The sequence below is a fragment of the Spea bombifrons genome, chromosome 6 (genome assembly GCF_027358695.1).
Source record: "Spea bombifrons isolate aSpeBom1 chromosome 6, aSpeBom1.2.pri, whole genome shotgun sequence".
Classification (NCBI taxonomy): Eukaryota; Metazoa; Chordata; class Amphibia; order Anura; family Pelobatidae; genus Spea; species Spea bombifrons.
Genome location: NC_071092.1, coordinates 47,820,804 through 47,834,366, shown reverse-complemented (window position 1 = coordinate 47,834,366; position 13,563 = coordinate 47,820,804). Strand labels below are relative to the sequence as shown.

The window sequence follows — 13,563 nt, the reverse complement described above, 5'->3', positions numbered from 1 at the left end:
GATTAAAGGGAAAGGACATAGAGTGCCCGCCTCAGTAATAAAGTAAGAACAAATTTAAAAGCTCTGCATAGAGCAGAATACAGACGGTGAAAAAAGGGTTAAACCTCAAAAACGAAATAAAATGTATTTGCTGATACATATTATGTCAACCTTTCAACCATGCAACCTCGACACTGTGTGGGGGAGCAGGATATAATTAGCATGATTATGATTTATATAGCGCCATCAGATTCCGCAGCGCTGTACAAAGGGTAGACAGGACATAACAATCAGTAAATAACATAACAAGATGACAGACAGAAACAACAGGCGAGGAGGGCCCTGCTCCCAGGGGCTTACAATCTAGAGACCAGGAGAATGAATTCTAGAGGAAGCTGATGGAGGGATTTAAGAAGCGGAGCATCGGACGGACGGACAGACAGCCGAGCCAGCGCCCCGGATAGATTATGGCAGAGGGATATGACAAGGGTTTGTGGAACATGTTGGGCAGACGTGGGCGACATCCCCTTGGCTGCCGGTTCCCGTGCGTTTCTGTATCAATAGGACCCCCAGCGGGATTTTATGGAAAATAATTCACCCATACAGCAGGGTTACCACCTTTAGTGCAATAAATGCAGCCATATGTGAGTCATGTGTCCCATCGCTGGGTATTTGCGTAACTGAGGGGAGGCATTTCGAAGAAGAAGAAGAATGGGTTTTTTTTATCCGATTTAGTTTATAAAGCCTTTTCCTGCTGTTTCTATACACATTATCGGGGCTTTTAGGGCAGTAGAACCCTGCAATACCCTCATACCCAGCAAACATTCTGACCTCCTAGAAAAGAGGGGCATCAGAGAGGGACTGGTCACACTGAACAGGGACCCTTAGGATGTATGTACATGCCACCATGCGCAGACCCTGCCTGCAACTAACTGGCTGGGAAGGGATATCCGCCATGTTAGGCGCCCTGAGCGGTACGTCAGCCGTAAGGAGACACATGAGGAAGGCGGGCGCCATGTTGGTACTCCCACAGAATAACGGCTGCTCTGTGGCGCCATCTTGTGTTGGCTTGAGCTCGGTGCCGCGCTAGGCGGGATTGTCAGGTTGTGAACCTCTCGGGGGCCGGTCCGGTGTCCGCCAGCGCCATGTCTCGGCTCAGGCGGGGTGGCAGAGCCCCGGACCCTATGGCCGGTTTCCGGGACGGTAAAGAGCAGGAGCCGGCGGTGCCCCAGGGGCTGATCAAGGCGGCGCGGAAAAGCGGCCAATTAAACCTGTCCGGGAGAGGCCTGACTGATGGTAAGCCGCGGCCCGCCACTCCTAGCACCTTCAGCCACTTCCTTAGTGCTAAAGGGGAGAAGCACACGGCAAAGAGCTGCTGTCACTCCCATTACTCCCAGCCAGCACATAGGACCCGGCGCTAAGTGACGAAAGTCTGCCCCCCCCTCCCAGCACCTGAGGTGATACTGACCAGGCAATGAGGGGTTAATTTACAGGAAGCTGCATCAAAATAAACCTCTGGCTGAGGCTAATGGGAGTAATAGATCAGGAGAGACAAGCACTGCTTCCTAGGCTTGTTTTTTTTCCCATGTATTCAGTAATATAAAGGAAAAAACGTGTAATTTTACTGATAATATACAATAATAATAAGCATTCTATGAATTGTAAGCTCTTTGGGGCAGAAAGTCTGTCTGCTTAATGATTTGACATCCCAAATGATTGGGCACAGCATTTATTGTATCTACTCCATCTACCACAACAACTCCCATCACTCTCATGCCACATCCAGGATCAAGGGCTAGACTAAGGGGGCTCCGGGGGGCTAATCGGCTCAATGATTTATTAGTTGTTGTTTTTTACCGTATTTGCCGTTTAATATCTGCCGCTCTTCATGTTTTTTTTTTTTAAATATATAACCCGCGAACCCATAAAGGGCCGCACCAAGCGGATGTCTCGCGTTTAATCCCCCCGCCGCCGGCGTAATTACCCTCTCTCTGTGATCGTCACGTTTAGTTCCGGTAAGCGTTTGGCGGATAAACCTGGACACGCCGGAAGAAGCGCATCAGAACGTGGCGTTTGGCGGGGCGGACCGCTGGTGGGAGCAGACGGATCTGTCCAAGCTGATTCTGGCTTCCAACAAACTCCAGTCTCTTTCGGAAGATATCCGGCTTCTCCCGGCCCTCGTGGTGTTGGATGTAAGTTGGGTGTATGTAGCAATAATGTGGCTGATTAGCCAGAATGGGAGCGCTACTGAGCATGTGCAGGAAGTGTACCTACGTATGCTTCCTGTTTTCAGTAGGAGCAGCTGGGGGGAGGAGTCAAATTAGACAGAAGATCTCCCAACAACCAGAGAACGCCTGCACCTATTTGCATGCAGTAAAATGCACTAGAGTCCACGCAAAGTGGACTCCAGGATGCATTGTGCATGAAAACAGGGGCTGGGGTAGATTATTGACATCCAGGGTAGGAGGAAGGTGGCAGCAAAAGGCAATTAGATCTAGATCTGCCGTCTCTCCTTCTAGATACACGATAACCAGGTGACGTCTCTCCCCCGGGCCATCGGCGAGCTGAGCGGCCTGCAGAAACTCAATCTCAGGTACGAGCGACAATTCTGTATTTTATATCCTGAGATTTCCAGGTACCGGACCCCGTGAAGCCCCTGTCTGCCCCCCGCCAACCAGAAATCTGACGTATTGGGTATCTCCTAAGATATTGGGGTTCCCGTCACACTATACGGCCATTTATCGCTTAGCCCACCACTACGCGTACCCCAATCTCACCGAGTCTATCTAATCCCAACATGGCTGTATCGCTTGCTGTGGAGCTGGATCAGCGGGGCTGCGCTGCCCTTTGACCCACCGAGACTCTCCTGCGATTTAAAGCCCTCTGTGGACAGCATTAATGATGCCCCGGCGTGGTAGTTGTGGTGTTTAACCCCGAGGCCTGGTCAGAACCTGCAGATAGACCCTAAACAGCATATACATTCATATTCCAGGGTGCTGCAGAGATCACCAACATGTATATACAATAAAGATCTCCCCCATCTGCTCCCTAATGCTCTTTGAGCCTCGGCAACACTCCTTTCCTGTTGGGGATGTTGGCAGAGGATCATGGGGGTTGTAGTTCCAGCGGGAGGTCTGCTCGTTGGCCACTTGTTGCAAATATTTAATGATAGGCGCTTTTGGAGTTTTTGATGCTTTTTTGCGGCTTTACGCCGGTTATATTTTACTCGCCTCTCTGTTACGTTTCTTTCCGTCTCGCTGTCTCTTTCGTGTCGGTAAACGCTGCGCTCTCTTTTTTATTACTTTGAACAGTCACAATAAGATTAAAGAGCTCCCGGCAGAGCTGGCCAACTTACAGAGTCTGAAGAGCCTTCTAATCCAACACAACCAGCTGGAGGAGATACCGGACGCGCTGGGCCGGCTCGGCTCCTTGGACCAGTTAGTGAGTCGGATCTTATTCTGATCGTTTCACGTGAAGAGTTTTCATAGAATAACGGATTTAAAGGGACGCTCCGGCCTTCATGCTTGCGATAGCTGTGCGGCCCCTTTACATCTTTTGGGTGTCCCGCTTGCAAATGCATATAGGGGGGATTCGGGTTTGGCCCCTTTCATCACCCCAGCTATTTTCCATACACAAGATGCTCCATGCGTGTGATATACTTTTATCCGGTATTTTTCTTCTATTAACTGACTTTACATTTTATTAAATGCTAAAAATAAACTATTAACATGTCTATTTTTGAAAGCATTGTTTTACACTGGCATAGAAAGTTTGCTCAGTACTGTATACGTGTGTGTATATATATATATATATATATATATATATATATTGTGTGTGTATATATATTTATAAGATATATTTATATCATTTTATATATTTATATCATTTTATATAATATATATATATATATATCTTTAAAGCCCCCGTTAATTTTTTTTAATTAGTGTTATTGTTACTCGTAGGACGTGTCCAACAATCAGCTTAAAACCATCTCAAGCTGCATCGGCGGACTCTCGTGTCTCGTCCGTCTAAATCTGTCCCATAACAGGCTAAAGACGTTACCGGCAGAAATTGGTCAGCTGAAAAGTAAGAATTTGTATATTTCACCTTTTTTTGATGTTGCATCTTCCTGGGGAAACAGTCAAATTGATGTCTAAATGAATGAGGAGGAAGCTGCTCTGTTTTAGATTCTTATGAGATCTCATAATATCCGCCGTGTTTATTAACATTATTTAGGAAATGTACTGTGAGGGTAGTGGATGTACGGAGTAGCCTTCCAGCAGAAGTGGCAGAGGTTAATAGGTAAAGGAGTTTAAGCATACATGGTATAGGCATACAGCTGTGGTAGATAAGATAAGATAAGGCCAGGGACCAAGGAAAGTATTCAGAGACCGGGCAGACTTATCTGCCAACACATTCTATGTTTCTGTGTTTATGTATGCTGGTTCTGTGTGCGGGTAAATGTTATATGATGGGTCGTGATGTTATACGATGGGTCGTGATGTTTTTTTCAGATGTGAAGCAGCTGGACTGTACCTCCAACCTGCTGGAGAGCGTCCCCTCCTCGCTGGGCGGCATGGACTCGCTGGAGCAGCTCTATCTCAGGCAGAACAAGCTGACGGATCTGCCAGAACTTTCCTGCAAACTGCTGAAGGTGATGGGGTTTAGCTGTGCATCCCCGGCTCATTCCGGGGATACACATGACGGCCATAGTGCTAAAGAAATAGGGTTAACCAGGGGTCAGGGGCCACTTGTCCATACCGCTTCTGTTTCCAGACTTGGTGGGGTCTACTGATCCTTATCAGACTGCCTGTGGGGAACAATAGAATGGCACAGTCTTAATTAGCCAGTCAGACTCTCTGACTAATGAAAGTCTATGGAGGAACAGCCTTCATTAGCATTGCCATAAAGCATCAGCTCAGTGTGGTGTTTGAGCCGGGAAAGTCACCCAAAATATCACATGACTGACAGCACCGGCGGCTCCAGGTCTGCAGATAAAGGGAGTTTATTGGAATAACATGAAATAAAATCAAGTTTACTGTATATTACTGTATACAGCGCTGGGGGTTATATTACTGTATACAGTGCTGGGGGTTATATTACTGTATACAGCGGTGGGGGGTTATATTACTGTATACAGTGCTGGGGGTATATTACTGTATACAGCGCTGAGGGTTATATTACTGTATACAGCGCTGGGGGGTTATATTACTGTATACAGTGCTGGGGGTTATATTACTGTATACAGCGCTGGGGGGTTATATTACTGTATACAGTGCTGGGGGTTATATTACTGTATACAGCGCTGGGGGTTATATTACTGTATACAGCTCTGGGGGGTTATATCACTGTATACAGTGCTGGTGGGGGGTTATATTACTGTATACAGCGCTGGGGGTTATATTACTGTATACAGCGCTGAGGGTTATATTACTGTATACAGCGCTGGTGGGGGGTTATATTACTGTGTACAGCGCTGGGGGGGTTATATTACTGTATACAGCGCTGGGGGGGTTATATTACTGTGTACAGCGCTGGGGGGAGGGTTATATTACTGTATACAGCGCTGGGGGGTTATGTTGAAGGAGGAACCCATTCTTCTATTCTTTTACTCAGCTTTAACCCTCTCTGTAAAAACCGAAAAGAAAACCAAAACACCCCCTTATTTTTCGTTCTGTAGGAGCTTCACGTGGGTAATAACCAGATAAATACGCTGGGTCCCCAACATCTGAAGCATTTGTGCTCCATCAGTGTGCTGGAGCTCCGGGACAACAAGCTGAAGTCGTTACCGGAGGAGATCACCCTGCTGCAAGGTCTGGAGCGCCTCGATTTAACCAACAACGATTTGGGGGGGTAGGTGACTCTTTACTGCCGCAGACCCTCTCATGTGTCCCTCAAGAACATAAACTGGGTCGGTGATCATCAATGGCACCTACTCTTTAGAAGAAATTCTAAGCAAAAATGCAAAAAATATGTATTAGTAGTATAGTTTTTTTTTTTTTTTTTTTTTACACACTAGCACTCAATTATTTTTTGCATGTGTGAGGATTCATCAAACACGGAAAAGCGGAATCACGCGGTGAAAATGTCCCAGAAAAGGATGCTAATTGTTGCACTTAAAAAGCCTTGCCAAGGAGAGGGTTAAAGATAATGGTCCTGTGTTAACACAAAGCTGGTCCAGACTGTTCCTCTACCGGTCGGCGGTGGTAGACAAGTTCCGTGTGAGGCCGGCTAGATACATTTATTCGCTGCCTATTATTGTAATTGGAAGTCGTGGGATTTTAGTTTTATACCAAATCTGAAAAAATCCGTATCGTTTTTTTATGCCGAGTCACAAATGCTCAACAAAAGTGTCATTTTTCTTCTTAACGTCAAATGGTAAATTCTACAGATCTAAATTCTCATTTGGCTTTCCAGCCTCCCCAATGCTCTCGGAAACCTTCCGAACTTGAAGTCCCTGCAGTTGGACGGTAACCCCCTGAGGGGGCTTCGCAGAGATCTCCTGAGTGTAAGTACAGATGGAGTTTATCATATGATGTCTCAGCTACTGACGTGATGAGGGATGGCGTCTTCTGATGGTTAGAATGTCCCCGGGGTCATGTCATTGAAAGAAGTCTTACTTTACTGAAAGGGTGGTAGATAAGTGGAACAGCCTCCCAGCAGGATTGGGAGAGGGTAATACAGTGAAGCAGTTTAAGCATGCATGGGATAGGCATACGGCTCCTGAATGGTTCCTGTATCCAGATGACAATAGTTAGTGATTCGATGAGCCGCTTACACAAGCTGAGAAATACTTGGGGCTGCTTTAGCATCATGGGAGTTGTAATACCGCTCAAGTTGGCGCAGTACTGTTCTTTTTTTTTTTTATTATAGATTTTTTTAATTATTAATAATCTCACAATGTCATGTTTGGTGTCCTTTTTTTAAAGAAAGGCACTCAGGAGCTCCTCAAGTATTTAAGAAGTCGGATCCAAGCGCCAGGTGAGTCTGCAGCTATTTATCGTGCGGCTTTGGATTCTGGGCACTGATTTATTGCTACAGGGCAAATTCACTATTCACACGTATTTAAATATTAGAATAAAATGTATTTTCTTTATTTCTTCATGGTTTTACAAGTGACCCCTTTACTGCAGCCTCCTGACACTGGGGTGATTCTCATGGGGGAGGGGTTGTCTCCAGGATAGTTTTTTTTCCTATCTTAGAGAAAACATTACTTTTTTTTTTTTTTTAATACATTAAAATGGTTTATTTTATAGAATAATGAATGAAGTAAGTGACAGTCCTTTATTGATTGTCGGTAAACGCAGTCTTATGATGCATTGCTGCACTTTTATATGTAGAGGTGAAGACCGGGCAGGACGCGGCCCCCGTCGTTACGGCTATGACTCTGCCGAGTGACGCCCTCGTCAGCATGCACTCAGTCACCACACTCAAGACCTTGGAATACTGGTACGTTTCCAGCGTGTGGCTGTAAAAACATTACTAGAAGCCACATTCTCAAAATGCCCCCCTCCCCCCACAGTGCTGTATATAGTAATGCATCCCCCCAGTGCCATATATAGTAATGCACCCCCCCAGTGCCATATATAGTAATGCACCCCCCCAGTGCCATATATAGTAATGCACCCCCCCAGTGCCATATATAGTAATGCACCCCCCCAGTGCCATATATAGTAATGCACCCCCCCAGTGCCATATATAGTAATGCACCCCCCCAGTGCCATATATAGTAATGCACCCCCCCAGTGCCATATATAGTAATGCACCCCCCCAGTGCTGTATATAGTAATGCATCCCCCCAGTGTTGTATATAGTAATGCATCCCCCCAGTGCCATATATAGTAATGCACCCCCCCAGTGCCATATATAGTAATGCACCCCCCCAGTGCCATATATAGTAATGCACCCCCCGTGCCATATATAGTAATGCACCGCCCCGTGCCATATATAGTAATGCACCGCCCCGTGCCATATATAGTAATGCATCCCCCCAGTGTTGTATATGGATTTTACCTCATTTTACACCAAGAAACTCCCTTTAACTGCAGACCAGGAGGCCGCCATTGATATGTCATGTGATATGTTGGGTCATTTATGGCGATGCTAATGAAGTCCGCTCCTCTATAGACTTTCATTAGTTAGAGGGTCCGCCTGAGTGATTAAGACGGAGTCATTCTATTGCTCCCCACATGCAGTATTATAAGGAGTCGGGGTGTTTAGTAGATTGGGGAACAGAGCGAGAATCATAGAAATGGCTGATATGCAGTGTTACAGGGTCACCGTACCCAAGGCTGGGTACCCCTGTGTGAGGGCTGAGGAATCACCAGTCAGTCCCTCATACGGATAGCACTCAGCTATCCACGGATCATCCAGACCACCATCCGTAGTAAAACCAAGAAGAACTCTCTTTATTACAAACACACAGAATTTATATACAATCTCAATGCAATGAGCACCCAACCCAACCCCCAATCCCATCAGCCACATCCCATCACAAATCCCATCAGCCACATTCCATCACAAATCCCATCAGTATACAGGGGATGTATCAGGTGAGGGATTAAGGTATACAATGGGTTCCCCCACCTGTGTTATCCCCCCTGTAGTGCGGGTGCCGTCTGGGCAGACAGGGCTGTGCTGGCTGATTAAGAGCCCCAGCCAGATTATAGGATCGTCTCTTTGAAGGCTGGGGCTGAATCCACATCAGTCTCTGGGCCGGATACACAATAAACACACAACATAAAACATTACCGGGTCACGGTATACAGAACCGGACACAAAAGCGCTTCGTGACCCTAAACTTCATATGACCTATGAGCCGGCTAGCCTGGCCCTGTCACATGCAGCTGTCTGAAAACATTATATTATGGGGCAAAAACTACAACTGGGGTAAAAAATAAAACAATATTTTGTAAAACTTATTTTTAGTCGGAAACTAGGAATAAAAAAAAAAATGGTTAGTTCCTCTTTAATTAGTGTGTGGGGGGGTGTAAGTATCTTTTGTAACTCACAGGGTGATTCTGTCATTAAGTGAATCTTGGCGAACTTGACAGAATTCAGATATTTTATGTTCTATTATCCATTTTCTTCCTTTTTCCAGCGACAAGCAAGCGCCTGTCATACCGGAGGCTGTCTTTAATGCTGTCGGTACGAATCCCATCACAGCCGTAAATTTCAGCAAGAACCTTTTAACTGAAGTACCGGCCAGGTGAGAGCAACCTGCTTCGCTTAATTTACTTTCGTCTTCATATTGAAAATGAGCCTTTTTATTAAAAAAGGAAATTATCCCAGAAAAAAAATATAGATTCTACTAAACAACCTTTTTCAAACCATTTATCGTCTAACGGAAGATCCTAGATTATTATATCATTTAATAATTTTATGTTATTCTAGTTAGACAAAATATTAATTGCACATTCTTACCTTTTAATTAAATAAACTTTAGAAGATTTGGGTTAATTGCATAGGAAAAGCTTTTTCCATTTATTTAAGTGCCTGGTTTTGTGTCACCTGTGAAGTGTTTGCAGTAAACATTGGCACTACTACCTAATATACATTGGTCCTCTATGGATGTTTTTTTTCATGACATACCTGGTATGTCATCAGTCACAAAGTTAAATAATTATTTCTGGGAAGGGTTTTGGGCAATCGGCAGGACTAAGGATGATGTTTCTAATGCAGCATTTAGTTATAAAAGGGTTAAATTAAGCAGAGCAGGTGGAATCACTCATAAATCTAGCTAAGTACAGAAGGCAGTTTTACATCTCTATATATAAATATCCAAAGATCTCCCCGTTTTCCTGGAACATAATTGCTACAGATGGAACTCGTTTCTACGTGATGGAATATTTGTAATAACACTAATTTGGATATTTCTCTGTTCTGTTTCCATAGCAACGGAACAAGTAAAAATGTACCTTTTTTGTAATACACGGAACATTTAGTCTTCCAAGTGTTCTTTTAGAAGAAAGCTAAATTATAGGCCGTATTAAGTGCTGCTCTTTTCTTATTGTATTTCTAGGAATGTTTTTTTGGAGCCCGCAAATGACATTATTACAATTTCACCCTTTTCGGTGTCGTCTTTTCTTCATCTTTTTTTTTTCTGTGCGCTTTTAACATTGACAGCCGCGGTAATCATATAGTCCGTGGTCCGTGGCTGATTTTCCAGCCCAGGGCTCTTGGGCCAGTTGATGCCCCCCTCAATTTTTTATCAATATTGATCTATTTCTCAATGCTTTCCCTCACCGCCAAGCTGCGTTCCCTCTCTGCTCTTCATGCTCTGTTAAACCTCCCAAGCTGTTCAACACAGAGATCGGGATATTTTAGAGGAACGGGAGTTATTTTCATGCGTAATGAGACTCATTTACCCCCATGCTGCATCTGTTAGTATTTAAACCGGTCTATAACATCTACCACCTCTGTATAGTGGAATCCATACTCGGGGGGGCATTTAAATACGCGTGACCTTACTGTCCTAATAGCGACTGTCCTGGGTGACCCTGGCCCCAGTCCTGCCCCTTATGGGGATACTTGGGCCCACGTTACAGAATACCAAAGAGTAGAAGAAAGTATATATATGTGTGTGTGTCTATGTGTATATCTATATTATATATATATATATATATATATATATATATATATATATATATATATATATATATATATATATATATACCATCTTTGAAAAGCTGCTGTCCCCCGGGAGGTAATGAAACCGAAAACGATTTGCCGAGAGAACAGTAAAAAGCATGGCTGATACTTTGTATCCCAGCTGCCTCCGACAACGTATTAAGCACTAGGTCAGGGAGAACGTGGCTGGGGACGCGTTCTTGGTTGGGGGTCTCGGAGAGGATGATGACCTTCGGGTGGGAGAGATACATGGAAGGGAGAATTCATGGTTATGATTTTGTATTTTCTTTCTAAACGCTTCCTCTCAGGATTGTTGAATGGAAAGACGCGCTGTGTGACGTTAACCTCGGCTTCAACCGGATCCCCGAAGTCTCCCTGAGCCTCTGCATGCTTCTCAAACTGACGCACCTGGATATGCGGTGAGTATCTGCCGCTGGGGGGGGGTGTCGGGGAACCCTATGAGAGCCGGCGGTCGCGTACGGGTTAAAACAGTGATGGCAATTGTCAGGTGTGATGGGAATTGCCTGTAATTCCTTCTTCCTGTAGCCCCGCGCATGAGTTCGCCAGCTGACACGGATTACCCCCTTTTTGGGGTTGCTCAGGGTGAGTTCCACATCCCAACATGGTTATTACATTATCGCTTCGCTGCCACGTGAAGCCAGATGGCCAGAGCATACTGGTGGCAGAATCCAGTACAGTCTGGTGAACATTTGCCTCCCAGGCGTCATCTTCAGATGCTGGAGAAATACCGAAGCATCCGCAGAATACATAATTCTCCAGTCATCTGCAGGGAGCCGGCCAACCGAGGCTCAGGACAAGCTGCGCATATCTGATACGGAGACTGCCGAGTCCCCCTTGTGCTGCCTACTGTTGACTCTTTCACTTCCAAGGAAGTTGCGTTACGTACGTGGAGTCCACCGTCGTCGTGTTAACGGCGTGAAGGGGGTGATATTTCTACAGCAGAGCGTTGCACCCTTTTTTACAGCAAAATTCCAATCGTGACGCTCGGAACGGCATTAGAAATAGAGTTTGTTTCCCCTCAGTGAGCTGATTTCTTTAGTTAGCGATGTCATATCAATCCCGGTCTTTCTTGTTTCAGAAATAACATTCTGATGTCACTTCCTGCGGAGATGGAGGCGCTGACCCGTCTGCAGTCAGTTATACTTTCTTTCAACAGGTGTGTTCACAAAAAAACTATAATAACAATAATGTATGTGGCTGCGTCTGAAGTATTATTTCATGGAATTCTGACTTTTTCTGTAATGCAGGCAGCAATTATTTTATTCGGTATTTTCAGGTTTTTAAATTTTATTACAATTTGAATCATTAAAGTCTTGTTCCTATAAAGTGCCATATGAATGATCACACTTAACACAGAGGCAAGAATACAATGTTTTACCATAGAAATTTGTGCTGCTATAAATGTATATTAATAAAACTTTTCTTTCTTTAGGTTTAAAACATTTCCTGATGTTCTTTATCGAATCCCATCGTTGGAAAGTATTCTCATCAGCAGCAATCAGATCAGCTCGATAGATCCTCTTCAGTTACAGAAGATGAGCAAGCTTTCCACCCTGGATCTCCAAAATAACGACCTTCTGCAGATCCCGCCGGCCCTGGGGAACTGCGAGAGTCTAAGGTAGTCATGGTTACATAAAATGAACTATACATATGTAATGAGTATAGAAAATAACACTGGCGATGTTTTAGCGGTTGATAATTGTATCGAGCAGAGTGCTAATGTTCCAGAACTCCATCAAAGCCTTAACCTTGTGGCTGCTCGTGTGGCCCATTGGACCCAAATTTATTTTCTCCAAGATATATAAGGGTGTCTATGATCAGATTTATAGAAATCATAAAGTAACGCGGTCTGGTTTGTCCGCAGAGCTCTGCATCTGGAGGGTAACCCTTTCCGCAATCCACGGGCGGCGATTTTAGCTAAAGGAACGGCAGCTGTACTGGAATATCTACGCAGTCGCATCCCCACCTGATCAACTGGAGGGAAAGGAAAACCAATGGAATTAGGCTTTGGTGTGAAACACTTCAGTCAGGTGCTCCTCGGGGGTGGGGTTTGTCGATGATAATGGAGTACAGCAAGCCAATGGGTTAGTGTGTCTATTCCAGTTTGCCTGTGCAACCTGTCAGCAGCGGCCATTACAGTTTGTAAACATGATCCCGCAGGGCCCGGTTACGTGTGAACCATTTAAAAAAATTAAGCAAATATTTTAGCTTGTCCAAAGTTCCTAAATCGCCCCGTTTTTTCTTCTTCAGTGACCCCACAAGCTGTTTATATTTAGGATGATAATCATTCCTGTTTTAGCTGTGAGTCCTGATTCCTGCTACGGCTTTGGAGAGGAATCATTTGCTTACGTGTTTTTTTGATATTTAGTAATGTTTGTGAAATATCAAATGCCAAGAATTATGCAAAAATGTGTTAATTTTTGCGTTTACGAGAGCACTTACACAAACTCGATGACGTTATGCCTGCAATGCCTTGAAAGAAACAACAAATAAATATTTATCAATAGCCATTTTTGCTGATTGTGAATTAACCTTACTTTTTCTGATATTTTCTTTTTTATGCTCATTTTATACCATTCCTGTTATTTTGGGCGGTTTTAAATACCCCAAAATACTATTGACTTTCATACAGACGTATCTGAAAGAGAAAATTCCCATTGAGATGGAGAAAAAGAACTAAATCGGATGGCAAGTAAAATACATTCTTCATCCTTTGTCTCCGGAGCTATTTATATTATTCTTTTTGGGTTGTTTGTGTTATGTGGTTACTATGGTAACCTTTCTTTATGTGGTGGATGAGAGCCAATCACAGCATTCTCTTTGTTTTAGAATACGATTCAAGCCAATCAGCGATGCTGTTAGGGAGGGTTCCAGTGACACACGGGCCGTAGTGCCACGGTAGGGGACCTCTTCTGACCGTTCTATAGCTAAAAT

At 44.4% G+C, this 13,563-nt stretch overlaps 1 protein-coding gene across 1 annotated transcript; it reads left to right on the top strand.

The window, feature by feature from the left end:
- Positions 1–1,048: 1,048 nt before the first annotated feature.
- Positions 1,049–13,139, top strand: LRRC40 (leucine rich repeat containing 40). Its single transcript, XM_053468789.1, has 15 exons — positions 1,049–1,275; positions 1,990–2,171; positions 2,499–2,572; positions 3,291–3,420; positions 3,942–4,065; positions 4,494–4,633; positions 5,660–5,832; positions 6,397–6,487; positions 6,909–6,960; positions 7,320–7,428; positions 9,080–9,187; positions 10,917–11,027; positions 11,708–11,785; positions 12,062–12,247; positions 12,494–13,139. Exons 1-15 carry the CDS (start codon positions 1,125–1,127, stop codon positions 12,597–12,599), a joined length of 1,815 nt encoding a protein of 604 aa, XP_053324764.1. The 5' UTR covers positions 1,049–1,124; the 3' UTR covers positions 12,600–13,139.
- The last annotated feature ends 424 nt before the right edge of the window (positions 13,140–13,563 follow it).